The 27,142-nt window shown below is 56.7% G+C and overlaps 3 protein-coding genes and 1 non-coding gene across 4 annotated transcripts; 3 read left to right on the top strand and 1 right to left on the bottom strand.

The window, feature by feature from the left end:
• Nucleotides 1-7,530: 7,530 nt before the first annotated feature.
• On the bottom strand, nt 7,531-10,317 carry EIF4EBP2 (eukaryotic translation initiation factor 4E binding protein 2). Its single transcript, XM_075717823.1, has 3 exons — nt 10,179-10,317; nt 7,651-7,827; nt 7,531-7,562 (listed from the first exon to the last, which is right to left on the bottom strand). Exons 1-3 carry the CDS (start codon nt 10,315-10,317, stop codon nt 7,531-7,533), a joined length of 348 nt encoding a protein of 115 aa, XP_075573938.1.
• Nucleotides 10,318-10,554: 237 nt separating this feature from the next.
• Nucleotides 10,555-10,626, top strand: TRNAE-UUC (transfer RNA glutamic acid (anticodon UUC)). The gene has a single exon. It is a non-coding gene; the product is annotated as a tRNA-Glu (tRNA).
• Nucleotides 10,627-12,966: 2,340 nt separating this feature from the next.
• On the top strand, nt 12,967-21,233 carry LRRC20 (leucine rich repeat containing 20). The gene is made up of 4 exons (XM_075717967.1): nt 12,967-13,048; nt 14,189-14,338; nt 16,100-16,267; nt 21,082-21,233. Exons 1-4 carry the CDS (start codon nt 12,967-12,969, stop codon nt 21,231-21,233), a joined length of 552 nt encoding a protein of 183 aa, XP_075574082.1.
• A 1,701-nt stretch (nt 21,234-22,934) lies between these two features.
• On the top strand, nt 22,935-27,042 carry NPFFR1 (neuropeptide FF receptor 1). Its single transcript, XM_075717360.1, has 4 exons — nt 22,935-22,968; nt 24,611-24,907; nt 25,737-25,836; nt 26,187-27,042. Exons 1-4 carry the CDS (start codon nt 22,935-22,937, stop codon nt 27,040-27,042), a joined length of 1,287 nt encoding a protein of 428 aa, XP_075573475.1.
• Nucleotides 27,043-27,142: the final 100 nt, after the last annotated feature.

Below are 27,142 nucleotides of genomic sequence, written 5' to 3'. Positions count from 1 at the left end.
GAAGCACCCAGCATTCGGGGACCACAGGCCAAAGCACCCAGCCCCTCTGGGGACCCCCAGCACACAGCACCCAGCAATCAGGGACCCCCAGCACACAGCCACAGCACCCAAACACGCAGGGACCCCCAGCACACAGCACTCAGGGACCCCCAGGAGTCAGGGACCCCCACCCACAGCACCCAGCATTTGGGGACCCCCACCCACAGCACCAAGCTGCGCAGGGACGCCCAGCCACAGCACAGACCCTGAGCCACAGCACCCAAATCTGCAGGGACCCCCAGCCACAGCACCCATCCCCTCAGGGAGCCCCAGCCACAGCAGCACCCAGCCCCAGCAGGGACCCCGAGTACCGCACAGACCCTCAGCCACAGCCCACAGCCCCGCAGGGACCCCGAGGCACAGCAGCACCCAGGCACTCGGGGGCACCCAGGCACCCAAATCCCCAGGGACCCCAGCCACAGCACCCAGTAATTGGGGACCCCCACCCACAGCAACCACCATTTGGGGACCCCCAGCCACAGCAGCACCCGGCACTCGGGGACCCCCATCACACAGCAGCACACAGCCACAGCACCCAAACACGCAGGGACCCCCACACACAGCACCCAAATCCGGAGGGACCCCCAGCCACAGCACTGAACCCTGCAGGGACCCCCAGCCCCAGCACCCAGTCCCTCGGGGACCCCCATTCACAGCACCCAGCACTTGGGGACCCCCAGCCACAGCACCCAGCCCCGCAGGGACCCTCAGAACGCCCCAACACCCAGCCACAGCACTGAACCCTGCAGGGACCCCCAGCCACAGCGCCGAGGCCCTCAGGGACCCCCAGCCACAGCACCCATCCTGGCAGGGACCCCTGCACAGCACCCAGCCCTCGGGGAATCGCGGAATCACAGAATGCTTTGGGTGGGAAGGGACCTTCAGAGCCCACCCAGCCCAGCCCCTGCAGTGCCAGGGACAGCTTTAACCAGCCCAGGGTGCTCAGAGCCCCGTCCAGCCTGGCCTGGGATGTTCCCAGGGATGGGGCATCTCCCACCTCTCTGGGCAACCCCTTCCAGTGCCTCACCACCCTCAGCGTAAAACATTTCTTCCTTATATCCAGTCTAAATCTCTTCTTCTTCAGTTTAAATCCATCACCCCTTGTCATATCACTACAGGTCCTACTGAGAATTTTGTCCCCATCTTTCTCGTAAGCCCCCTGTCAGCGCTGCAAGGCTGCACCAAGGTCTCCCCGCAGCCCCCTCCTCTGCGGGCTGAGCACCCCCAGCTCCCCCAGCCTGGCCCCGCAGCAGAGGGGCTCCTTCAGCCCTCGGAGGGTCCCATCTTAGGAGGACCCCCAGCCCCGCCGCCCTCAGAGACCCCCAGCGCCCCGACGCCGCAGCCTTGCTCGCACCCAGCGCCATCGGCCGCCGCGCCGCGCCGGGAGGCACCGCCAAAGGAACGTTTGCAGGACACCAGCGGAGCGAAGGAAAAAGGGAAAAAACGGCGTTCACGCCTTCACCAGCGTGGGGAAGGAGGGCTGGGAATGTACACGGAGCCCGGAGGCGGTCCGAAAATGGTAACAGCTGGAAAGCAAGGCTGGGAAGTTTGTTAATCGGGATCCTAGATACTAGCCGGGCTCCCGGCCGTCGGCTCGGCAGAAATACCCTCTATTCCGCCTAATTTTACAGTCGAATTCCACAGGGCAGACCCCAGCAGAATCACGTGCGCCGGTGGCAGCTGCTCCAGGTAAAAACTCAAATCAAGGGCTAGAAATCCAGCCAAGGTTTCGCTCACCCTGCTGCATGTGGAATTACCCCGGCTTGGCTCGTTTACAGCTCCTTATCAATTCAGAGCCTCAGTCCTAGGCTGAAATCTTATCAATTTTTTTTCTTTTTTTTTTAAAAAATCCTCCATTTTTAGCTCCCAAATCATCCTCTGGAAACTCCCCCTGCCCTCAGGAGCGCACCAAAACCCAGGGCTCCCCACACAACATTGCACCTCGCCACAGGGGCTTCGTAAGCCAAGATTTTTTTAAAAAAAAAAAAAAAGCACCCCAAAATTCGGGAGGAAAACGGTTGTCGCTCCCCTAAGCTTGGCATCACATGGGCTAAGCCGAACCCAGAAGAGGGGAGCTCCCAAATGCCTCGTCAGTGTTTTTTCATCTTGCTCCTCTCCTCCGTACACACGCTTCAAAATGCGCTGACGTTTCAGAATTTAAAAAAGAGCGGCCACGATCCAGCGCTCCCATTCAGTGGCGGAAGGCAAAATGTCTTATTTTGATTTGCTTTTATTTTTTATTCGCTTTTTATTTTTTAGAAAGCCTTGCTGCCTGTTTCCAAGCAACACAGCTTTCCTCCGGATTTTTTTGCCCCGAGAGCCTTCAGGCACCCCCTTAAGAGAGACCTTGGGTACGAAACAACCCGCAGAGCCAGAATTTGGGAAGAAATCGCAGGAAGGAGCAGCAAGACGCACGCTCTGCACCGGCAGCGGTGCTTGCTCCGAAGGAAGGGGCTTTCCTCGCCGCCTTCTCCACCCCTCCTCCCGCATCCCACTTTTTTTAATCAGGATCGGGCCGGAGAGAAGTGAGAGTATAGTCATGAAAATAATTTAATAGCTATAATTTAATAATAACCCGGGGAGCAATGCGACGGCACAGCCCTTCCCTGGGGTTCCCGGCGGAGCTGCTGCTGCAATATGCGCCCAAATCCACGGGAGGTCACAGCAGGACCACGCCGGGTGCGGCCAAGCCGGGGTGCGCAAGGCGTCGTGTCCCCCCCAAAAACCAGCTCAGCAGCACCCTCGGAGCAGCCCTCCCGGCTTCGCCCGTGGGACCCGAGCGGGCGCGGGTGGTTTTGGGAACACGGCATGCCGCTGCGGTATTTCACACGGGGGGGGTCCGCAGCCCGAAGCGATGCATTTTCCGGAGTAGCGCAGCACGGCGCGGCGGGGGCGGGGGTTGCTGGTAGTTTGCTGCGACACCCATAAAAATTGGGGGACCCCCAGGATCCGTCTGCTGCAGCGGGAAGGAGGGGATGCCCTGCTCCCAGTCAGCCCGCGGCAGCCCTGCTAGGGGGGAAAAGGCTTTTGCGGCTCAGACCCCCCCCAAACAGAGCGGCTGGTATGACAAAAGGCTGACTTTGCCGCTACTTGGTTTAAAACTTTAAAATATAGAATCATAGAATCATAGAATCATAGAATCATCTAGGTTGGAAAAGACCTTTAAGATCATCCAGTCCAACCATTAACCTACACTACCAAGCCCACTCTAGACTAATCAAGGGTAGACCAGACTAAACCATATCCCGAAGTGCCACATCTACCCGTTTTTTAAACGCCTCCAGGGATGGTGACTCCACCACCTCTCTGGGCAGCCTGTTCCAATGCCTGACCACCCTTTCCGTAAAGAAATTTTTCCTAATTTCCAGTCTAAACCTCCCCTGGCGCAGCTTAAGCCCATTTCCTCTTGTCCTATCGCTAGCTACTTGGGAGAAGAGACCAACACCCACCTCACTACAACCTCCTTTCAGGGAGTTGTAGAGAGCGATAAGGTCTCCCCTCAGCCTCCTCTTTTCCAGGCTAAACAACCCCAGTTCCCTCAGCCGCTCCTCATAAGACTTGTTCTCCAGACCCTTCACCAGCTTCGTTGCCCGCCTCTGAACACGCTCCAGCACCTCAATATATACCTATATATTATTAAAGTGACGATTGTCCTGGACCAGGGCGATTTGTGGCCACACATTTATAGAATCATGGAATTGTTGAGGTTGGAAAAGACCTTTCAGATCACCCAGTCCAACCATTAACCCAACGCTACCAAGCCCACCACTCAACCAATTAAGGGTAGAGTCATAATGTCATGTTTCCTGCCTTGGTGGCTGGATTATTTTTAATGAAAGTAAAAACTAGGCATCACTAAGGTTGGAAAGGAGCTCTAAGATCATCAGCCCAACCATCAACCCAACATCACCGTGCCCACTGAACCATGTCCCCCAGTGCCACCTCTGCCCGTTTTTTGAACGCTTGCACCAGCACAGCCCCCTGCAAGGGCGCGAGCGCGGGCTGGGTCCCCCCAGGCGCCGCAGCCGGGGCTGCAGCATGGGCTGAGGGATGCAGCCAGGCCAGGGGCTGGGCTTGAAGGTGCTCCTGAGCACGGGGGGACCCCCGCCGAGGCTGCTCGGGCTGGTCAGGTCCATCAGAAGCCCTCAAGGATGAGCCCGGGCGGGGGCAGCTGTACCCCCACGCTCGTACCCACCGGGTCTCCTCGGCCAGCACCGAATTGCGAAGCAGCTTTGGCTTTGCAGCAGCTTTGCAGCCCCCTGCCCCAGCAACTAAAACCCGGTTTACGCCACGGCTTTAGCAGCGCAGCTGACATTTGGGGAACTCGCAAGGCAGGGACGGGTGCTGCGCGCCGGCGTACGCTCTTTTCGGCGGCGGCTGGAAGGGGTCACCGGGGCGGGGGGTACCCCCGGGCTGTCGCAAATACACATTTAGCAGCAACGCGGGAAATTGCTGGGGGTTTACAATTTACGCTCGGCTTCGGCTCAGGGGTTTATTTGCACGTTTGGAGTCTGGCTTGGACGTGTCCCAAGCCGGAGTTTTCGTTGGCACCTCCCTAGTTTGATGCCCAGGTCTATTATAGGTTTTTGGACCTGGTGGTGCAGGGCAAATGACAACTTTTCAGCAATTCTGTAGGTGGGAGACCTTTCTATGGTAAAAATCGGATTTTTTCCGTACAGGGGATTTTGCAATCGAGTTCCCCCTGAACCCTTGGCTGTCGGTTCTGGGTTTGACCATCCCCTTGCTCTTTGTAACACTGAGCTACGCCCGGCGAGAGGCGGGGGCTCGCTCCCGATTTACTGTCCTTGGCCTGGATCCGCTTTTTTTTCCAAATTAGAAATCTGGAAAGCAACTCACCTAAAGAATTTGGGAGGTGTGCGGGGAGGGGGAACAAAAAAAAAGCTAAAGGGTAAAGGAAGGAGGGTTGACCCACAACAGGGGTGAAGCCCTGGCAGTGTTCGCCCCGAAGGGCAGGAAAAAATTCCCCTCGCGCCCCGAATCACGGTCAGAAGAAACCTCCAGCACCTCGATTTAATAGAACCAAGATCTTTATTGATCTCACTGTAACAGCAACCACTGGCGAGAGCTTTTTCTCCTCCCAAACACCTGCTTGAAGAGACGGTAAAAAAAAAAACCAAAACCCAAATCTATACCCTGACTAGCAGAGGAGCTGCCCCAGCGAGGCCAGGCACTCCCTCCCTGCTCTTCAGCCCCGAGCCCAGTTATAAAAGAGAACCGGGAGAAAGTCGCTGGGATGGGGAACGGAGACAAAAGGAGGTCGGGAAAGGGGGAATTTAGGGGAAGAAAAAAAAAAAAAAAAAAAAGTGAAAAGTGGTTTCCCTCCGGCTCCTGTCCGTAAGTTAAGTTGTCCTCAGATATTTTCTTTTTTTTTTTTTTTTTTTGGCTTGGAGAGCAGGCTTCCCGAAACGAGTCGCTGTGCCGAGGGCGCCGGGTCCCCTGCATCTGCGGCGGCCGTCCCTGCTCCGCAAAGGATGTCCTCGCCCCCCTGCCCCTGCCGCTCCCTCGATCCGAGGGCCTAACAGACCTCCTAGGATCTTTGCTTTAAGGAAAATATATTTATTTATATATAATATATATATTTGTGTGTGTCTCATCACCACCCACCCACACGCAGATACATATTTCTACTTGCACTCACTCACTCATGCGCCTACGACAGCCGGCTACGCGTTCACGTCGCATCCCACCCAGCGCTACCCACACGAGGGAAAAGATGGGAGAGACGTCCCATTCCCTTAGGGGTTTGGTTTGTTGTTTTTTTCGCCTTTTCCCTCCCAAAAACAAGCAGCAGCCCCCCGCCGCCCACCAGAAAAGCAGCTGGAAGACGGAAGCTCGCAACCAGCCGCCGCGCCGACCCGCGCCAAACACACCTAGAGAAATAAATTACCGGACTGGAAAGTGCAACAAAGCCTGCAGCACGGACGCCGGCGCGGGGCGTACCCGTCCCCGGCGCGCGGAGCCACCGCCCCGGCAGGTGACGGGTCCCCCGGGGCTGGGGAACGACCCCGGCGAGGGAGGGAGGGTGGACGGAGCAGGCACTCAGGTGTGGGGGCTGATAAAATGGCACTTGAGAAGGTTGCAAAGCTGTTGACGGCTCCCAACAGGCGGTTAAAAAAGCAATAAAACAACAACAAAAAAAAGTATATATATATATAGGGTGGGCTGGCGGGCTCGGGGGGCAGAACACGGCACGGCCGCGGCGTCCCCGCCGCCGCGCACGCCCGCACTGAACGCTGCTCTTCCAGGCGAGAGTCGCGCCGAGGGAGGAGAAAAAAATCAAAGAAATAATCCCATCTCCGCGGGGTTTCAAGATGCTGGGCGCAGGCGGGACGGCCACCACGCGCCGAGGCGGCAAAGCCACCGGCGGCGGGGAGGTCGACGCGGAAACCCTTTTACCCACGGCAGCGGGAGGCGGCCGGGGGGAAGCCCCGGTGCGAAAAGCAAGCGGGGGGCAGCGCCCACGCCGGCACCCTGCATCCGGAGCGCAGCCCCGGCGCGGCCGCCACGCTCCCGGCCGCGGCATCGCGTCCCGGCGGCGTCTCACCCCGCGTCCCCCCCGGCCCCGGCGCCCGGTTATTCCTGAGACATCCAGCGGCGCCGAGGGATTTTGTTCCTGTATTATTCACATTTTAAAGGGGGGGGGGGGTGTGTGTTTAAAAAAAAAAAAAAAAAAAAAGCACTTTCCCGGAGGCGCTTGTGCCCAGCCCGAAAAAAGCGTTGCCGGTAAAGTGCCCCTTTTTAGTACCAAAAAAAATAAAAGCAAGGGGGGTTGGTTTTTTTTCTTTTTGTAACATATGGCTACGTCGCTCTGAGTCCTGGCTGGTGGGTTGGGGACGCAGCCCCCGGTCGAAGGGCCGAGTCGGAAGAAATCCGGGTAGGAGGGGGATTTGGGCACCCGGAGCGCCGAAGGGAAGGGACTGCCAGCGCTGTCCTGCGCTGAGTGCCAGCAGGTCCCGGGGGAAACTAAAAAAATACCCCGCCCCGGGGTGCAAGCGGGTGCTTGGTTTTCGGAGCAACGCTTTCCCCCTCCTCCCGAGAGCCTGCCCAAATTTTCTGGGAGAAGGGGCAAAGGGGGTGACGCAGCTCCGGATCGCCAAGCTGCCAGCGGTGGGAGGTTTGGGGTAAAGGGAGGGTTTTTTTTTTTTTTTGGGGGGGTGCATGAGGCGGCAGAAGAGGCAAAGGGATGTTTTAAAAAGAAGCCCGATGGTGGAGATCAGGCTGCCGGCGGGCGGAGGAGGAGGAAGAGGGCCGGATCCGGGTGGGATGGCTCCGTCCAGCACATGCTGGGACCGGTCACCCGGCAAAGGGGGAGAAGCCAGAGCTGCACTCCCCGAAACGAAGCGGGGAGGTGGGCAGGGAGGGGGACGCCAGCGGGGCCGGCTGCCGCCTCCGCCTCGCCGGGATGGATCCTGCTAAGCCGAATGGGGTGCGCACAGGTCTGGGGAGTTGCTGCCTCTCCGTGGTTCCCGCTCAGATATCCATCTCGAACTGAGCGTCGTCCCCTGACGAGAGGCAAGGGGAGAGGCGTTAGGAGGGCCGGGGGTCACCCCCACCCCCAAATCCCCCCACCCCACCCTGGGGGGCTCTTACCCATGGATGGCTTCCCCTCCGGGTGATTCAGGCTGTTGGCGTCCGCTTTGGGCTCCTCGCCGGCCGAGCCGGGGCTGGTGACGCCGGGAATATTGGGGAGGTGACAAGGCGGGGTCTGGGCCATGGGGGAGTTGCGGCGGTCCAGCAGGAACTTGCGGTCGTAGATGATCCGGGTGCCTGGCGGGGGGAGAGGAGGAGGAGGAGGATGAGGGGGGGGATCCGGCCCGGCAGCGCCTGTTTGCAGCAGGAGGCTCCCGGCAGGACGGGCACGTCGGCCAAGGACCTCGGCCGCAGCCCAAAGATAGGCCGGGGAGGGCAGGGGGGGTGCGCGCCGCCGCCGCCGCTCTGCCCGCTCTTATCTGGGCACGGCGGGCGATAATTCGGCGCTGGATAAACACCCCCGCCGCCCCCCGGCTACCTGCCGCCCCCCGGGCGCGGGCTGGCGCAGAGGCCTGGCGAACTCACGGCAGGGGTGGGAACGCATCCTGGGGGTACCCCGGGACGCAGCACCCCCAAAAAGTCGCCCGGCCCCTCCCACCTGGGGAGCGGGGATGCTCCGACACCGGGGTGTCAAGGCAGGATGGGGCAGAGCCCCCCCCCGCCCCTTGCCGCAGGCTCCCCGTGAGGCGTCGAGCCCCCGACGCCCGCGTGTATACCCTCCCAGTATACCCCAGTCTCCCCCAATCAGCTCCCAGGGCTGACCAGTATATCCCGGAGCCCCCCCAGTATATCCCAGTCTCCCCCAGTCAGGTCCCAGGGCCTCCCAGTATATCCCAGTATACCCCAGTCTCCCCCAGTCAGCTCCCAGAGCCTCCCAGTATATCCCGGAGCCCCCCCAGTATATCCCAGTATACCCCAGTCTCCCCCAGTCAGCTCCCAGGGCTGACCAGTATATCCCGGAGCCCCCCCAGTATACCCCAGTCTCACCCAGTCAGGTCCCAGGGCCTCCCAGTATATCCCGGAGCCCCCCCAGTATATCCCAGTCTGCCCCAGTCAGGTCCCAGGGCCTCCCAGTATACCCCAGTCTCCCCCAGTCAGCTCCCAGAGCCTCCCAGTATATCCCGGAGCCCCCCCAGTATATCCCAGTATACCCCAGTCTCCCCCAGTCAGCTCCCAGGGCTGACCAGTATATCCCGGAGCCCCCCCAGTATATCCCAGTATACCCCAGTCTCACCCAGTCAGGTCCCAGGGCTGACCAGTATATCCCGGAGCCCCCCCAGTATATCCCAGTATACCCCAGTCTCCCCCAGTCAGCTCCCAGGGCTGACCAGTATATCCCGGAGCCCCCCCAGTATATCCCAGTATACCCCAGTCTCACCCAGTCAGGTCCCAGGGCCTCCCAGTATATCCCGGAGCCCCCCCAGTATATCCCAGTATACCCCAGTCTCCCCCAGTCAGCTCCCAGGGCTGACCAGTATATCCCGGAGCCCCCCCAGTATATCCCAGTATACCCCAGTCTCCCCCAGTCAGCTCCCAGGGCTGACCAGTATATCCCGGAGCCCCCCCAGTATATCCCAGTATACCCCAGTCTCCCCAGTCAGGTCCCAGGGCCTCCCAGTATATCCCGGAGCCCCCCCAGTATATCCCAGTATACCCCAGTCTCCCCCAGTCAGCTCCCAGGGCTGACCAGTATATCCCGGAGCCCCCCCAGTATATCCCAGTCTCCCCAGTCAGCTCCCAGAGCCTCCCAGTATATCCCGGAGCCCCCCCAGTATATCCCAGTATACCCCAGTCTCCCCCAGTCAGCTCCCAGGGCCTCCCAGTATATCCCAGAGCCCCCCCAGTATATCCCAGTATATCCCAGTATACCCCAGTCTCCCCCAGTCAGCTCACAGGGCCTCCCGGTATATCCTAGAGCGCCGCCACATGCCTCCTAGTATACCCCAATACATCCCAGTATACCCCAGTATGTCCCAGTGCCCTCTAGCTACCTCCCAGTGCTCCCCAGTATATCCCAGTCTCCCCCAGTCAGCTCCCAGTGCCTCCCAGTATATCCCAGAGCCCCCCCACATCCCGCCCAGTATATCCCAGTATATTCCAGTACCCTCTAGCTGCCTCCCAGTGCCCCCCAGTACATCCCAGTCTCCCCCAGTCAGCTCCCAGTGCCTCCCAGTATATCCCAGAGCCCCCCCACATCCCGCCCAGTATATCCCAGTATGTCCCAGTACCCTCTAGCTCCCTCCCAGTGCCCCCCAGCATATCCCAGTCTCCCCCAGTCAGCTCCCAGTGCCCCCAGTCCGACCCCCTCTCCCCGCGCCCCAGCGGGGCTGTCACCCCCGGGTTGGGGGGCAGCTCCCGCTCCCGCCGGCACCCCGCGATAACACCCCGGGAAAATAACAAACCTTGCCCCAAGCGCTTGCTTTAAGGCCAGCGGGCGGCAGGCGTTGCGTATCGGCGCGATATAAGCGCGATATAGGCGCGATATAGGCGCGACAGGCGGCGTTGCGAGAGGCGGGGCGGGCGGGAGCGCTCCCCCGGCGCGGCCCCGCGGCCGCCGCCCCGCAGGCCCGGTCCGGGCGGGCTCTTACCTCCCGGGGTGGTGGAGAAGAGGGTGCCGCCGGGGGTGGTGCAGTAGTCCGGGGGCAACTGGGCCGCGTCGCTGAGAGCCACGGTGCGGGTGGGGATGGCCCGGCTCTGGCTGGGCTGGCGACCGCCGGCGGACGACATGGCCCCGCGCTATTGTCCCCGCGGAGGCGGCGCCGAGCGGGCGCCGCCCCCCCTTCCCCGCCCCTCTTCCCCGCCTCCCGCTCGCCCCTTCCCCGCCTCCCGGTCCCCCCCTCCCGCTGCCACCGCCCCCCAAACTCCCGCCCCCCCCCACTGCCCCCGCCATCGCCGCCGCGCAATCGCGCTCCGCCCGCCGCCGCCAGGGGGCAGGCGCGGCGCCGCGCTCGCCTGCTCGCGCCCTCCCACGTGGTCTAGCGGTGAGGATTCCTGGTTTTCACCCAGGCGGCCCGGGTTCGACTCCCGGCGTGGGAAGAGACCTTTTTTTATAGAATCGTAGAATCGTTCCGGCTGGAAAAGACCTTTCAGATCATCCAGTCCAACCATTAACCTACACTGCCAAGTCCACACTAAACCAGTCAAGGGTAGACCAGACTGAACCATGTCCCCAAGTGCCACCTCTGCCCGTTTTTTGAACACTTCCAGGGATGGGGACTCCACCACCTCTCCGGGCAGCCTGTTCCAATGCTTGACCACCCTTTCCGTAAAGAAATTTTTCCCAATATCCAACCTAAACCTCCCCTGACGCAGCTTGAACCCATTTCCTCTTGTCCTATCACTAACTACTTGGGAGAAGTTTGGGTTTGTTTATTTTTTAGTTTTGTTGTTGGGGTTTTTTTGTTTGTTTTTTTTTTCCAGCCAGGTGTCCTGTCCGGAACTCCTCCTTCCAAAATACTTTGGCTGAGGCAAGCTGATCCAAGCCACCAGGAAAAGGGATGAGCTGATCCAAACCACCAGGAAAGGGGACAAGCTGAGCCAAGTTGCCAGGAAAGGGGACATGTCCCCATATCCCAAACATACCAATGCAAAAAGTTGGGGATCTCACACCCCAAGGGCTACACCAGCCCCAGGTCACTGGGAAAGGGGGATGCATCACCAGATCCCAAACATACAGACACAGAAAGTTGGGAATCCTGTGCTCTGAGGGCCACACCAGCCACAGATCACTGGGAAAAGGGGATGCACCCCCATTTCCCAGACCAGGAAAGGGTATGTATCCCCATATCCCACACCAGGAAAGGGGATGCATCCCCAGATCCCAAATGTACCAACACAAAAAGTCGGGACTCCCACACCCCAAGGGCCACACCAGCCCAGGATCACTGCAAAAAGGGGATGCATCCCCATATCCTAAATGTATCAACACAAAAAGTTGGGAATCCCATACCTAAAGGGCTACACCAGCCCCAGATCACCAGGAAAGGGGATGCATCCCCACATCCCAAACGTACCAACACAAAAAGTCGGGACTCCCACACCCCAAGGGCCACACCAGCCCAGGATCACTGCAAAAAGGGGATGCATCCCCATATCCTAAATGTATCAACACAAAAAGTTGGGAATCCCATACCCAAAGGGCTACACCAGCCCCAGATCACCAGGAAAGGGGATGCATCCCCACATCCCAAACGTACCAACACAAAAAGTCGGGACTCCCACACCCCAAGGGCCACACCAGCCCAGGATCACTGCAAAAAGGGGATGCATCTCCATATCCTAAATGTATCAACACAAAAAGTTGGGAATCCCATACCCAAAGGGCTACACCAGCCCCAGATCACCAGGAAAGGGGATGCATCCCCACATCCCAAACGTACCAACACAAAAAGTCGGGACTCCCACACCCCAAGGGCCACACCAGCCCAGGATCACTGCAAAAAGGGGATGCATCCCCATATCCTAAATGTATCAACACAAAAAGTTGGGAATCCCATACCCAAAGGGCTACACCAGCCCCAGATCACCAGGAAAGGGGATGCATCCCCACATCCCAAACGTACCAACACAAAAAGTCGGGACTCCCACACCCCAAGGGCCACACCAGCCCAGGATCACTGCAAAAAGGGGATGCATCCCCATATCCTAAATGTATCAACACAAAAAGTTGGGAATCCCATACCCAAAGGGCTACACCAGCCCCAGATCACCAGGAAAGGGGATGCATCCCCACATCCCAAACGTACCAACACAAAAAGTTGGGAATCCCACACCCCAAGAGCCACACCATCCCTAGATCACTGCAAAAAGAGGATGCATCCCCATATCCCAGGCCAGGAAAGGACATGTATCCCCATATCCCAAACAAGGAAAGGGGACGCATCCTCACATCCCAAACGTGCCAACTCAAAAAGCTGGGAATCCCACACCCCAAGAGCCACACCAGCCCCAGATCACTGGGAAAAGAGGATGCACCCCCATATCCCAGACCAGGAAAGGGCATGTATCCCCATATCCCAAACAAGGAAAGGGGACGCATCCCCATATCCCAAACGTACCAACACAAAAAGTTAGGAATCCCACACCTCAAGGGCCACACCAGCCCAGGATCACTGCAAAAAGGGAATGCATCCCCATATCCCAAACCAGGAAAGGAGACATATCCTCATATCCCAAACATACCATCCTGGAAAGTCGGGAATCTCATACCCCAAGGGCTATGCCAGGCTCAGCACAGCCTCCCTCCCTCCCCTGGGAACGCTGATCCCGCTGGTTATTTTTAGCATCCCTCTCCTGAGAGGCGGGAGCGCCTGGCTTCTCCCTCCAGCCGTGGATCCCCCCGGCCGAAGCACGTCCCCGGCGGGACCGGGCGCCCGCATGCAGAAGAGGATGGGCGAGGCGGTGGCCCGGGTGGCCAGGAAGGTGAACGACACGGTGGAGAACAAAACGGATTCCCTTGGTAAGCCCGGCGCTCCGGCTCGGCTCCCGCTCCGGGCCCGGAGAAGGATCGGGTGTCCGGGAGCAGGGGTCTATTTTTTGCTGCTATGGTCTAAAAAAAGCTGCCGGCCCCCCCTCCGGGTGCTGTGCCCAAGGCTGCGGCTGCCCTGGGGAAGGGAAAGGTTCCCCCAAAGGGCTCTCAGCCCTCCCAGGGGTTGAGTAGGTTCCCAGCAATGGCACATAATCCCGTGGGACATGCCCCAGGGATACAGTCCCCCTTTGCAAGCGACGGCAGGAGCCAGACCTCTCCCCGCGTCACCTTGTCAGATTTGTGTTTTTCTGCGATTTCCCCGTATCTAGCTAATATCTGACACCCACACGCAGTTCATCAAGAGAGAGAGATGAAAGCCACTCGGTTTTCGCCACGCTGGGTTCCCCGGCCTAGGGTATAAACCAGTGTCTGCTGGGAGTCAGAGCTCCATCGCTCAGCCTCTCCACATCCTCCTGAGCAAGACGATAAGCGGGTGGGACCGAGCTTGTGCAGCCCCCACCACAGTTTTGGGGAGGGGGCAGAGCCTGGGTGGGCATCACAGCACTGGGGTACAGGGTTTCCATCCCTTGCCACTTCCCAGGAGGGGAAACACAGAAGGAAAAAACGCCAACAGGTGAGAAGCACAGCCGAATCCTGTTCCCTCCCTGCTGCTTGCAAGCACCCATCACCATGAGAAATCCAGGCAGGAGCACGCCCGGGGAAAGCCCTGCTCCGTCTCCACCAGCAGCAGAGGAAGCGTACCCGTGATGCTCGACCTTTGCCAGGGGGTTAGGGCCATAGGGAAGGGGGATTACTGAAGTTTGGACACAGACGGGCTGGCTGAGGGTTTGCAGGACATCACGGCATGGAGGTAAAGGCAACGTGGTTTGGGGTCAAACACAACACAGAACAGCCGTCGCATTGCTGATGGGAACAAACTACTGGTGCTTGTGGAGGTGACTGCAAAGATCCCTGCAATGGAGAAGAGTAAGGCAGGGGACATTGCGGCATCCATGGGTGGCAGCACCCAGATGGGCAAATCCAGCATTAAGGCGTGGAAAACAAGATGGAAAGCATTGCTCCATCCCAACTTGGGTGCCTTATAAGGGGCCTGGGTCTCTCTGGGGGCAGATCTGGCCAACTGCAAGCTGATGACCTTCCCCGTCGGCATCTACAAAGCCATGAGGAGCGTCACCGAAGGAATCCACCGCATCTCCCTGGCAAACAACGAGCTGAAGTCCCTCACAGGCCGATTCGTCACCACCTTCAGCCAGCTGAGAGGTAAGGGACACCGCTTTGCGACAGCTTCTTCCAAACCCCTGGGACCAGCAAAGAGCCCCCAGGCCGCTGCAGAGGGGGCACAGCACCGGAGAGATTCCCCACTACAGTTTTTGCTCCTCTGTGCTCACACCTCCTTCCAAGCACTAGTCCAGCCCCTGCAAAAATCCATTTTTCTTTACCCTTTCCGGCCCTTGCAGGAAGAGGGCACGGGTTTTGCTCTCACCCGCCTTCCCAAACTCACACCCTGCCACCTCCAGCCGCTCTGGGCAGCGGCCAGGCTGCTGTAGGGTCGCTCCTCATCCTCCAGCTTCCTCTGAGGATGGGACTGGGGATGAAAGAGGACAGGAAAGGCAGCCTGGGTATAACGGGGCATGGCAGAGACGGGGCATTTCAGGCTGCAGAAGGCACGCTGGCTCGCTTGCTGGCTAATTAGCCCCCATTGCAAGACGTGAGTGATAGTTGCTTGCTGCAGGAGGCTGGGACAGTCGTCAGTGTGTGGCTGGTGCCATGGGGACACATCCCTGCGGAGCCCAGTGAAAGCAGCCAGAAACTCATCTGCAAAAACATGCTAAAGCATCCAGAGCATCCAGCACCATGGGTTTGAGTGCTGCGGACTGCACCGGGGCTTTGCCTGCTTGCAGCAGCACCCAGGGCTCTGGCAGCTTTTAAAAGCAAATATTTTGCTCATACAATGTACTGCGCGAGTGCCGCCGTGGTCGTGGGTGTCTGGGGAGGCTGCCCGTGTTGTGCTGGAGCATCATCCGTGGAAACTCCCCTAGGCTGGAGAAAAGAAATGGGTGGAGCAAAGGAAGTTTTCATTTTCTAGACAGCAAGGCGAGCCCCGAGGCGAGAAAAAGGTCTCATTTCCCAGCAAGGGCTTTGCTCCACTGGTGAACAATCACTCCGGTGATGAACATGCCAGGCCTCAGCAGGGCTGTGGCAGGGGAGAGATGCCCCAAGGCTGGGGACAGCCTTGCAGCAGCCTGCATAAGGCAGGACCTATAAATACCAGGTATTAGCAGGGGCAGGGCAGCTTGCGTAGGTATTTATAGAGCAGAAAGCCCTGTGTCACTGGAGAAGGGCACTGGGACAGCAGGATTTGGGTTCCTGTTCCCATGGCTAATGGCTTTTCCTGCAGGAACACTGCTCCTGGCCCCACAGGAGCTCATTGCTGGGGGGAAACCAAGCATCACAGAGGGTTAAACTGTGTAGAATAGATATTTTTCACATATAAATACATTCCTTCCACCACTCAGTTTATACCTCAGAAGGGGTTCAGGCACATGAAGACAGAAAACTAGCCTTAAGCCATGACAAATGTCCATTGCCGGGGGAATAAACATGAAATTGCTACTCTACCCTTAACTGGTTTACTGGTGGACTTGCTAGGGTTAGGTTAATGGTTGGACTGGATGATCTGAATGGTCTTTTCCAACCTAAACAACTCTGTGATTCTATGACTTCACTAATTGCTTATTTCTACAGCCCCTGCTTGCGAAATGCTGCACGGGTTTCATTAGGAAAGCCTGAGGAAGCCAAGAAACATATTGCTCCCCAAAGCGGGATTCACAGCAGGCAAAAGTATGATGACAAACCATGGAGAAGAGCAAAAAAAATCCCATTTTTGGAGTTCGAATCCTGTTGCCAGACCTGGCAGCCCATGGGGGGACAGAGGCTGTAAATTAAGCTACAAACGAATTATTTTCCCACCTTTTTCCTCCCCCATCTCAACACCACTCTCCTCTCTTTCCCAAACCACAGAGCTCAACCTAGCAGGCAACTACCTGCACCGCCTGCCCGAGGAGGTCACCTCCCTGCTGCACCTCCAGGCCATCAACCTCTCCCGCAACAGGTTTCGGCGTTTCCCTGAACCCCTGGCCGCCGTTGCTGCCCTGGAGACCATCGACCTGGAAGAGAACGAGATTGCAGGTGAGAAGGACCTTTTCCCGCTGGAGCTGAGGATGAGCATCGCCCCGGGGCAAGCGCGATTCCCGGTGGCGATGCCAATCCACATCCCTGGGCAGGGAGGGATGCTGGCGTGAAGCTTTTGCTCACGGTCCATCATCCCCTGCGGGTACAGCCGGGCAGAGGGATGGCTTAGCAATCCTTAAGCAAAAGGAGCGTGAGTTTGGCAAGGGGAAAGGCACAGGAGCGCGGGGGAGATGCTAAATGGATGGAGCCTCGTTACCTGCTTGCTTTTGCTAATGCTTGCGCTGCTTCCTGGGGGGAAGCTGTTGCAGGCATAGGGGGAAATCAAGCCCCATTCAAGCTTCCCTAGTCACCACGCTGGGATATGGCTCTCAAAGAGAGCTCCAGCTGCAACTCAAAATCACCAGATTTAATAAAAAAAAAATAAAACAGACCTGACTGCAGATCCCAGTCCCAAGGATGCTGGGCTGGGATGTTTGCTACCAGGCAAAGTAAGGGCACGAGCCCACCTGAACTTTTCCCAGAGCAAATAGGAGCTGTAACACTACAAAAAATCTTCTAAAAAAAGTGAAATTAAAGGAACAGTAAGAGCCACTCGTCCCCCAACCCTGCAGTCAGAGAAAATCTTTCATGCACAAAGCTGAAGCCTTTGGAGTCCCTGAAAGCTGGGCAAAGGGGCAGCTGTTGCACGTAGATAAAAGGGGATTTATTTAGGAGAGAGCTTTCAAAGAGCCCAGGCTGGAGCATCCCACAGCCTGCACGGATCCCTGGGGAGGCGAATATTGAGTCCACTCAATTTTGCTGTTTTATCTGGGATAGCTTCAGCTGCTGCTGGGAAAGCTGCTCCCTGCAACACAAGTTTTATTAACAGCATCAGCTGCTCCCTGGTCTGTAGAAACAAGAGACATTGAATACTGCTTCCATGAGAGCCAGCAAAAGACATGGTTTCCCCCCCGCCCCTTTTTTCTCTCCTGCCTTCCAGAGAGACCTAGCTCACTCTTAGTTCCCTCCATCACTTTGTGAGCTTAATTGGCCAACTCCAATCAGACTTGATACAGGAGCTGAGGTCTCCAAAATTAATTCTTTCCTTCTCATTTCATGCAAGCAGGCTGCCGCAGGAAGGGACTACAGCTTTTTGTTGCATTTTTCCCCTGCTTAAATGCAGGGAGGAAAGGATGCATCAAGGGTTGTACCCAGCTGGATTAATCCTGGGCAAGAAGGCAGCTGCCAGGCTTGATCACCTCCTGCCAGGCTCCCCTCAGCTGCTCTTATCAGACTCAGGAAAAATGACAGGGTAGAAATTAAAAAATTCAAGCTAAAATGTTTCAGGGACATATCTTGGAAATGAGCACAATGCTGTCTGGCTGCAGAAATAGGTAAGATTAGACTCTTTTATGCATTTTCTGGGAAGGGAAGAGGTAGAGATTAGAAAACCAGGGGTGTTGCAGCTAATTTTTGCCAAGGAAACAAAAGTTTGGGTAATCACATCACTCCCAGGTACCTTCTCCAATACCTCATTCATGCAATAGCCTCTCAGGGACCAGAGCATCCCACGAGCTGCAGCAACTCAAAGTCCTTCACATCCACGGAAAAGCATCTCATCCACAACTGCGCCTTCAGGGACCATGGTGAAATCTCCTGGGTTGCCCCCAAAAGCCTTCAAGACTCAGCTAGCACAAGGACCGAGCTCCCTGCTCTTCACAGGCACAGCACAATTACAGCCAGAGGATGAGCCTTGCTGCAAATTACCTGTACATGAGTTCACATTTATATATACACATTTTTATATGCAAATCCAGTCTGGTATATTATTTAGGAGCTTGTACTTATATCTACCACGCTAGCCTGGCACAACAGGGAAGAAGAATTAAGGAGAGCCCATCAGCTTGAATATAACTGGCACAGATGTTGTTTTTTCTTTAACAGCCAAGCAGGATTTGAGCCCTTCACACTCATTTCACCCCAGGAGATCTTAGGTGAGGCTGTAGGAGATGGCATCTTCTCTTGCCCCCTCTGCACACATACACAACTCACCCACTACAACTGGCTGAGGACCCTGTTTTGGCAGCAGAGTCTCCTGAGGAGCAGCAGATGCCTTCTTGAGGAAGTTTTTGAGGCATCTGAATACTCATCCAGGTGCTGTTCTCCAGCAGCAGTGCCTACACACCTCCAGCCAGCTCAGCATAGGAAGGAGTTGCCCCAGTAATGCAAAAAACTGTGCTCTGCTGTCTTTTGCTGCCTTTTATCATTTGGGACCCAGGTTGCGCCGCTTAGCCCAATAATGAGTTAAGGAGCCTGCTCCAGATAAAAGGAGGAGAGAGAAAGATGCTCTACAGATCATGGTTGGGAGATGGAGCTTAGGGAAAGGTCTGGGACCTGCTCCAGCAGCAAGAAGGTTGTAGGTGGTCTGGTCTTTGGTACTGCTGCAGTTATGTGATGTTCCCATTCCTGCCTGTCCTCCTCTGCTGTCTCAGTGATGTTGAAGGAGTTGAGAGCAGGGCTGCAAACCAGATTAAAGGAACTTGTTGAAAGAGGACTGAGTCACCTCCTAAGACATATTGAGCCGGAGATGGTAGGTAATGTTTTCCAGCTAAAGGGAAACAGGAGTAAAAGGAGATTAATTAATACCTGCCTGGAGGTTCTGGGATCTGAAAGGAGACATTTAGTGCCATGTATTGCCCTTTTCATCTCAATGAGCTCTTAACCTGGGAGTGTAATTATGTACATATTAATGTCAGTGCTTTTAACTCTTCCCCTGCCAATTAGAGCAATATCAAATTAGTGTTTTCAGCTCCCAAGATCCATGGGGCTCCTTCATGCCTGAAGCTTCAGTTTCTCTTCCCCTTATTCCTTGATTAATGACTTAATGCAGAAGATGTTGAGATAGCAAGGGGGATGCTGAAGACCATTAGCAAGGCTAGGCAGGTTGCTGCTGGGGGCAACTGTGGCTGATTTTCTCCTCTTGAGCACCAGAGAGAGCCACTCTTAATTTGGGATAATGGTATGGAAAATGCGTCTTTGTTAATAGCTGCAGAGGAGCCAGCGAGTGGGTTCCCATCAGCAGGTTTGGAGGAGGCTGGCAGGAGCTGGTGGCCGCCGAAGGACACGGGTAATGCCAAAATGTGACTGGGAAGCAGCTCCGCTGAGCTGAGCGGGGTCCTTCTGCCTTCAATTTGCAGCCGTACATTGCTGCAAGACCTTCAGGGCTGTTAGTGTTCATTACCCAGCTCCTCAGATGCCTCGGCAGCCCTTTCATATCCATCTCCTTGGATGCTTCCCGATGCCTCGGCAGCCCTTTCATCTGGAGGAGCTAGGTTTCTCACTCACTTATTATCATATTCAGATCTGAGAAAATTACTGCTTGCTTTAATTATGAAAAAGCATTTTTTCCCCCTTTTTTTTTTTTGCTTAACTGGTGAAGCCGGCATGAATAATTCAGGCTGAAATGCGACTGCCTTATCCACTGGGGAGCCAGCAAGCGACACTTTGGGTTGCTTATAGAGGAGTTTGTGGCTCCCACGGCAGGGCCGTATAGCTATAGGCTGCACTGCGTGCCCTGCCTGTCCCTTCATGCTGGGGGTGAGCCACAGCTCCTTACCTTGAATTGAGCTGCAGAGCTGGGCTGTTCCCACCCTGGGCAAAGCTTGCTCCCTAAAATACTTTCCTTAACTCCCTAAATTCAAGCAAAGTTGGGGTTTATGACTCTGCGTAGCCTTAGAAGGTCATTAAACAGGAAGATCTATCAAAAAAAAAAAAGTTTTGTGCATCAAGGGGGGGGAAAAAATGCAAAATTATACAGGAGGAGCAGCAGTGAACAAATCCACTCTAAATAAGAGGTATAAAAAAAAATCCATGTGAAGCTTAGCCTGATAAGACAGATGCACTGCAAAGCAATATATGTATTACAGAAAATAGCACTGCTCTCTGGAGGGGAAAGAAAAAAGCCATCAAGGTGTTTGAGTCGTCTTTTTTTTCCCCAGCGTAAAATAAGTTTCATGTTTTAAAAATCGCATAATCACCCGCCCAGCTATAATTACAACACCACAGTTCTGCTCCAAGTATTGGTAGAAGAAATCAGAGCTGGGGACATAAAAGGCTCTTGTCATTTTGGTGGCCAAATTAAAAAGAAATTGTTCTTGGTAAACTTGTGCAGGTGGGCTTTTCAAGCCCCAAATATTGTGATTTGTAACAAAAAGCTAAATCTGTCATCTTTTAATGGTCTTAACGGTTAGGTGTTGGATCGGTCTCATTCCTCCACTCTCAGTGGATTCACACTGGCACCATCCAGAGACCTGCAGGTTAAGGCATCTTTTTTTTTTTTTTTTTTCCCCCATGTAAAAAGGGATTCCTTTAGAAACCCTTTCTAAAGGAAAACACCTGAATTCATGGGAATTGCAAAATAGGAGGGTGCCTGGCGATAGCCGGGAGCCATTTTGCAGCCTGTCCAACAAGGGCAAAGAGCATGTGCTCTCCCATTAGCCAGGCAAGGGCTCCTGGGCATTGCAACACTGGGAATAAAACAAGGGAATAAGTCTCTGAATACCAGTTTAGCACCCCAGCAGGGTTTTTTTTCAGGACTGGGAGAACTGGAGGGCAGTGTCCACATTTAATATCATTTGCACTTTGCCAAGACGCTTGAATAGTCATGTAATTTAATATTATTTGATGGTGTTTCTGGTTTGATAAAAGCCTGGAAACCAGCGAGATTTGCTCTGGGCTGCCCATGTTGCCGCAGCTTTCGCCCCCTCTGCCGCTCCAAATTCCCTGGCAGCCGACACCGGGGCGGGTGCTCACCTCGCTGCTCTCTTTTGCAGAGGTGCCGGTGGAGAAGCTGGCCACCATGGCATCGCTGCGGAGCCTCAATCTGCGGGCGAACCCCGTCGGCCCCGAGGTGCGGCTGCTGGTCCGGCCCCTTGTCCCTTTTGACCTGCTACTGTCGCCGGAGGAGCCTGTCCCCAAAGCCTGAGAGGGTCTCAGGGTGCCCGGGGGAGCTCTCCCGAGGGGCGACCGCCTGCGAGAGTGGTTTGGCTTAGGTCAGTCCCTGCTACGCCGCTATTTCTGTCCCAAACCCGCAGCGAGGCAGCCAGTCCATCTTTTTTTCTTTTTTTTTCCTTAATAAAAAGCAAGCGGGGCTCCTCCACAAAGGGATGGCTCTGCCAGCTCCCGAGCCGGGGAATCTCCTGCTTCGTGTTTTTGCCAGCACTTGGGGAGGTAGCGGAGCCGGGATGCGCGTACGGTGTGAGGTTTGGGTAAAATTGGGAGATTTGGATGCTTGGCCGCATCCCTCCCACCTGGCTGGTGATAGGCAGCATCTGCTGCCCTGGGCCAGGGCCAGGACGGTGGGGGACATCCCAGCGGCTGTAAAGGTTCTCCCTCAAATTGCTGACGAGGCAAAGTGCCAAATGCCTGATTAAATGTTTTCCTGTGAAGCGTGGGGTTTTTTTTTTTTTTTACTCCATTTGCTAAATTTATGAGTTTTCAGTTGTCTTCTCCTTAAAGAAGCCCCTTTGCACATCCCTGCGGGTGCTCGCTGCAGCTCAGGCTGACGCCTCCCAGCTGGATTCCCCCCCAAACCCGAACAATATTTCTCTGGATTTTCCCAGGGCAATTGTTCTTCCACATCATTTTGCACCATGGGAATCAAAGCAACCCAGCGCCAGCAGGTCCCCGCACACCGCTCACCCCACGGGCGTCCCCAGAAGCGTGCACCCACCTCCTGGGTGGTGTGGGGTCTCCAAGTTGTGCCGCTTGCTTTCCAAGGAAGAAATGGGCTCTTGGGGCTCGGGAGCGTGCACCCGGGGAGGGGGCCTCCTTGGTGGCCGGGAGGCCATCGCTAGGCACGCTGGCATCCTTTGGAAGCTGGCTGCCTGCAAAAAAAAACCAAAATCAAAAACCCTCCAAAAACTCCTGGGAGAAATCGCAGCCGTTACCTCGAAATGCCTTGTTGATACGTCTGCTCTGTTTGCTCCTTCGTGTTTTTAAGCTTCCCAGCGCTGGGGGATGGCTGCGGGCAGCCGGGAATGGTTAATCCTGGAAATATGTGACTTCTAGACTTGCCAAAGCCAAACTTTGATAAAAGATGGTGGTAAGAGGGGGTTTGTTGATGTTGGCAATGATGGAGGAGCTGGAGTCGAGCAGAGCAGCTTTCGGCCAGGACCAGCTGCTTTTCCCCACTGCGTGGGTGATTTACGCGGGGTGGAGGACGGGGGTCCTCCCCACTGGTGTTGGGGGGGTCCCAGCACGTTCCCCGGGACGGGCAGGAGCACTGCTGGGGATGCTGGCCATCGGCGGGAGGAGAGAGGCGCACCAAGTGCCAGCATTGCCGTGGGGACCTCAGGGCTGGCGAGGGGGACCCGACCCAAAAAGCAAACCCGCTCCGGCTCTTTCTTTGCCTCCCATGGGCTGCCCCGCTCCCACGCTGCCTCAGGCGTGGGGGGGTGCGTGCGGTACCCCGGTATCCATGGCAATGGGAGGCTGGCCCCCCGCCGCCCCCCCCCTCTTTCTCCGCTGCAGCCGCCAAGCAGCCGCAACCGGTGCGGCGGCACAGCAGTACCGGCACCGGGGCTCAGCCCCGGGTGGGGGGACCGGGGGAGGGACGGGGACAAACTCCCCCCCCTCCCCCGGCGGCAGACCCCCCCCCCCCCCCCCCGCTGCCTGCATGCCAGCGATGCAGCCCCCGGAGCCGGACCGGGCTGGTGGAGGTGAGTACCAAGACCTGATTTATTTTATTTTATCCCCCCAAAAGGTATCCAGCCCCCCTCCCCAGCCCCCTATTCCATCAGCCCAGCCTTTCCCTGCGGCGCTTTCCGGGGGCCCGTGGCCCCCCCAGCCCCTCGTCACCGCGTCCGAGATGAACGAAGGACGTCTCCATCCATCCGACACCCACCTGGGCGCTTGGCAACCCCTTATTTTCCTTTCCTCATCTTCCACCTCGCTTTTGAAATTGCCTGTGATTCCTCATCCACAGGACACCCACCACCCGCTAACGCTGCGAGACATTGCAAGCCCAAAGAGATAAAGTCCAGCAAAGTTTCGGGCTTAATATCGCAGGTTTCAGGCAATCTCATTACAGTTTTTGCTATCGCTTCTGCTAACGAAGCCGGTTCCTGCGGGTGCACCTGATGCCGACCGGCCAGAGCATCTTGCCCCAGCAGCCCCGCTTGCTTCCTCGCCTCTCCCAGAGGCTTCTTCTCCAGTGCCGGTGCTGCAAACCCCCCCGGCGCCTTTCTGAAGCCCCGCTGGAAACGCGCTGGCCAAATCCTGCACCCAGGGCCAAGGGTACAGAGGCTGGGCAGGGCCTCCGTGCGTGCCGGAGCCATGGGGAAGCCGGTGGTCCCAGCAACTGGGAAAAGCATCTCGGCTGGCGAGCCCGTCGCCGGCACGGGGATGGCGGGATGATACGGCCGCCCACCATGCAGGGGCTTTGCGGTGCTTTCGCGCAGCAGGGCTGACCTGCAGGCAGTTAGGCTGAGCCTTAAAGGAAAAATATGCCTTTTTCTGCCTTAAAATTGCAGCCTGGGTTTGCCTGGAGTATGTCCCGTCACCGCTGCGGGCAGCTCCTTGCCTGAGCCCGGCGTCCTCCTGCGTCCCTGCCTGCGTAAAGCTGGGGAAACCCGCGGGTGCGTGCTGCACAGACCTGCTCCCCCTGCTAAATGTGCAGCGACAAAATGCCACCCCCCCCATCAGAACTCGCAGGGTCCCAGATAATGATCATAATTATGTATAATTATGTCACTTTATAATAATCGCCTTACCTGTAAGGGGAGGCAGGGTCTCCCCTTCCCCAGCCCGTCTCCCTCGGGTACTGTGGCTTTGCCGGCGAGAGGAAGATTTTAGGGAATCTCAAACTGCAAACCTTGGAAGCACAAGGAGAAGCAGCAGCAGGCACCCAGGAGCAGGGATGCTCCCAGGCCGGCCGTGCCGGGAACCGCACGGACACAGCTCCCGTGCACGGCTGGAGCGTTGCGGTGTCCCGACGTGGATTTCTCTTCCTTGCATCATCCCTAAAAAAACCAAACAAACAAAAAAAACCCCAAAAATCCCATGAGAACGGGATGTCTTCAGGGCTGCTTTAATTCCTCATCAAAATAATGGTATGAAATATTAATAATGTAAAGTAATAATGATGTAAAGTAATTCAGCCGAGGAGCTGCGGTACCTTGGGCCGCGTAACCCAACAAGGAGGAGACGTGTTGGGGCACCGAGATGATCCCAGCAGGACGCGTCCCGGCCAGGCTGGGCACTGGGATAAATAGGAAAACCTGTCTCCGAGGGCATTAAGAAATGAAGGGAATAATCGCTTTATCCTCTTCCAGCTTCATTTTCCTGCCTCCCCTTCCCCAGGCCCTTCTAATGGCAGCTGGCCCAACTTCACCGCAAGCCAGAGCCACCTCCCAAGGGAGAACTTCACCTTCCTGGCGTACTACCAGCATTCCTCCCCCGTGGCTGCCATGTTCATCCTGGCCTACACCTTCATCTTCCTCATGTGCATGATCGGCAACATCCTGGTGTGCTTCATCGTGGTGAAGAACCGCCAGATGCGGACGGTCACCAACATGTTCATCCTCAACCTGGCCATCAGCGACCTGCTGGTGGGCATCTTCTGCATGCCCACCACCTTGGTGGACAACCTCATCACGGGTGAGCGGGGCCGGGGGGAGGAGAGAAATTGGTGGGGAAGGAACATCACCCACCTTCTGTCCCCCAACACGAGGCTACCCCCAAATCTCCTGCCCGTGGGTGCTTTTTTTTTTTTTTTGCTGAGGATGAGGAGGGCACAGGGGGGCCACTCAACCACATCTGATGAAAGGGAATCATTTCCTTTAGACCTACTATTTTAGGGGGAAAAGTCCTTTAAGGTTTTGGACATTTTTTGGCAAAGTATGACCTTAACGCTGCATTTACGTATTTATTTAAAGTTCCGCTCTTCTCCATCAAGCAGCACTGAAAAAAACCCCTCTCCTTGCATCGATCTTCTCCCTGTGCTCTCTCAGCTCTGCCCGTTGACCTTTCCAAAGATAAAGCTTGGCATTGGCGGGATGGGCGGAATTTAGCCGGGGCACGGGGCAGAGTCTGTACTTATTTACTACAGGGTGCAATTTATTTATTGCCAACGCCTTAGCGGAGGTCAAGAAACAAGACGAAAGCTCTTCTGATCGAGGATCCCAAGGTCAGCCCCCATAGTAACAGCTAGAGCCCTACGTAAGGGTAGGAGAAATGAGAACCACTGGGCTCCTTGAGTTTCTAAGAAGTGTAAATACGCGTCTTTTTTTACCAATTTGGGGGTTTTTCTCCAAGCATCTGTACTGCTAAAGGCCATCTCTGTATGAGCCAAAAATGCAGCCCCCTCTTAGGAGCAGGGTTTAGCATCCCGTAGCAACAACACGGTGGATGGGGACATCTAGAGAGAGTTGACAACAGACCTGGCCAAGCCAAAGGCACCGACAACCTCCACGGTGTCCCCTCGCAGGTTGGCCCTTTGACAACGCCATGTGCAAAATGAGCGGCCTGGTGCAGGGCATGTCCGTCTCTGCCTCAGTCTTCACGCTCGTGGCCATCGCCGTGGAGAGGTACGTTGGTGCGGGGATGCGGGGACGTGGGGACCAAGCCACCCTCGGTGTGTTCAGGGTGTCCCATGTGGATTCCATCACGGGAAAGCTCCTGGGGACGTCAGGAGCGTGGCCCAGCTCTCCAGGAAGACCACAAAGGTGGCCATGGGGCATCCCAGCAAGGTCTCCTTCCCCACCGTGGGCTGTAAAAACCAAAGCTGGAGAGATCCCAACCTATCTCTGCCACCAAAAGCCATATGAAAAGAGCAACCCACCTTACCCTGCCTTCCCAGCCCTGGCTCCTGGCCACCCTCCTTCCCCAGGGACCTCCCATCAGGTGCCCAAGGCCACCACTGTCCGCCCTCCTGCAGGTTTCGCTGCATCGTCCACCCCTTCCGGCAGAAGCTGACGCTGAGGAAAGCCCTGGTGACTATCGCCATCATCTGGGTGCTGGCCCTGGTCATCATGTGCCCTGCCGCCATCACCCTGACCGTCACCAGGGAGGAGCACCATTTCATGGTGGACACCTACAACAACTCCTACCCTCTCTACTCCTGTTGGGAGGCCTGGCCTGAGACGGGGATGAGGAGGATCTACACCACCGTCCTCTTCTCCCACATCTACGTGGCCCCCCTCGCCCTCATCGTCGTCATGTACGCCTGCATCGCCTTCAAGCTCTTCAAGTCGACGGCGCCCGCCGGCAGCCGAGAGGAGCCGGAGGGGAGGAGGGTCTCGCAGAGGAAGGCCAAGGTCATCAACATGCTCGTCATCGTCGCCCTCTTCTTCACCCTCTCCTGGCTGCCCCTCTGGACGCTGATGCTGCTGACGGACTACGGGCGGCTGAGCGAGGGCCAGCTCCGCCTGGTCACCGTCTACGTCTTCCCCTTCGCCCACTGGCTGGCCTTCTTCAACAGCAGCGCCAACCCCATCATCTACGGCTACTTCAACGAGAACTTCCGGCGGGGCTTCCAGGAGGCCTTCAGAGCCCCTTTCTGCTCGCCCCGCCGCCATCGCCGCCGCGGGCCCTACGCCCCCAGGAGCGTAGGATTCCTTTTCGGCGCCCGCAACCGCGTCTTCGCCCAGGGCCGGCCTAGCGACTCGCTTCCCGCCTCCGAATCGGGGCCGTTAGCGCCAGCGGCTGGGACGCGGCCCGGGGGGCAACCCACTCCGGAGCCGGGGTGGGCGACGGGGATTCGCCGCGTCGTGGGCCAGCAGCCAGCGAAATAAAGGGGACAATTGACGTCGTGCTGCCGTGCCAGCGCCACGCGGACGCGCGTCACACACGCCCCCCCCCCCCGCCAAGCCGTGGCGGGGGGGGGGGAGCGTG

Source organism: Pelecanus crispus, chromosome 10 (genome assembly GCF_030463565.1).
Source record: "Pelecanus crispus isolate bPelCri1 chromosome 10, bPelCri1.pri, whole genome shotgun sequence".
NCBI lineage: Eukaryota > Metazoa > Chordata > Aves > Pelecaniformes > Pelecanidae > Pelecanus > Pelecanus crispus.
The sequence above is the reverse complement of the archived record's forward strand: the minus strand, read 5'-3'. Positions and strand labels throughout refer to the sequence as shown.

Bases quoted from the DNA above. Each gene is read 5' to 3' on its own strand.
- EIF4EBP2 (XM_075717823.1), bottom strand. From the start codon at position 10,317: ATGTCGTCCGCCGGCGGTCGCCAGCCCAGCCAGAGCCGGGCCATCCCC. The intron at 7,828-10,178 runs GTAAGAGCCCGC...TCCCCCCGCCAG, and splicing joins CTTCTCCACCACCCCGGGAG to GCACCCGGATCATCTACGAC. The intron at 7,563-7,650 runs GTAAGAGCCCCC...GCCTCTCGTCAG, and splicing joins GGAGGGGAAGCCATCCATGG to GGGACGACGCTCAGTTCGAG.
- LRRC20 (XM_075717967.1), top strand. From the start codon at position 12,967: ATGCAGAAGAGGATGGGCGAGGCGGTGGCCCGGGTGGCCAGGAAGGTG. The intron at 13,049-14,188 runs GTAAGCCCGGCG...CTCTGGGGGCAG, and splicing joins GAACAAAACGGATTCCCTTG to ATCTGGCCAACTGCAAGCTG. The intron at 14,339-16,099 runs GTAAGGGACACC...CCCAAACCACAG, and splicing joins CACCTTCAGCCAGCTGAGAG to AGCTCAACCTAGCAGGCAAC.
- NPFFR1 (XM_075717360.1), top strand. From the start codon at position 22,935: ATGCAGCCCCCGGAGCCGGACCGGGCTGGTGGAG. The intron at 24,908-25,736 runs GTGAGCGGGGCC...GTCCCCTCGCAG, and splicing joins GGTGGACAACCTCATCACGG to GTTGGCCCTTTGACAACGCC. The intron at 25,837-26,186 runs GTACGTTGGTGC...GCCCTCCTGCAG, and splicing joins GTGGCCATCGCCGTGGAGAG to GTTTCGCTGCATCGTCCACC.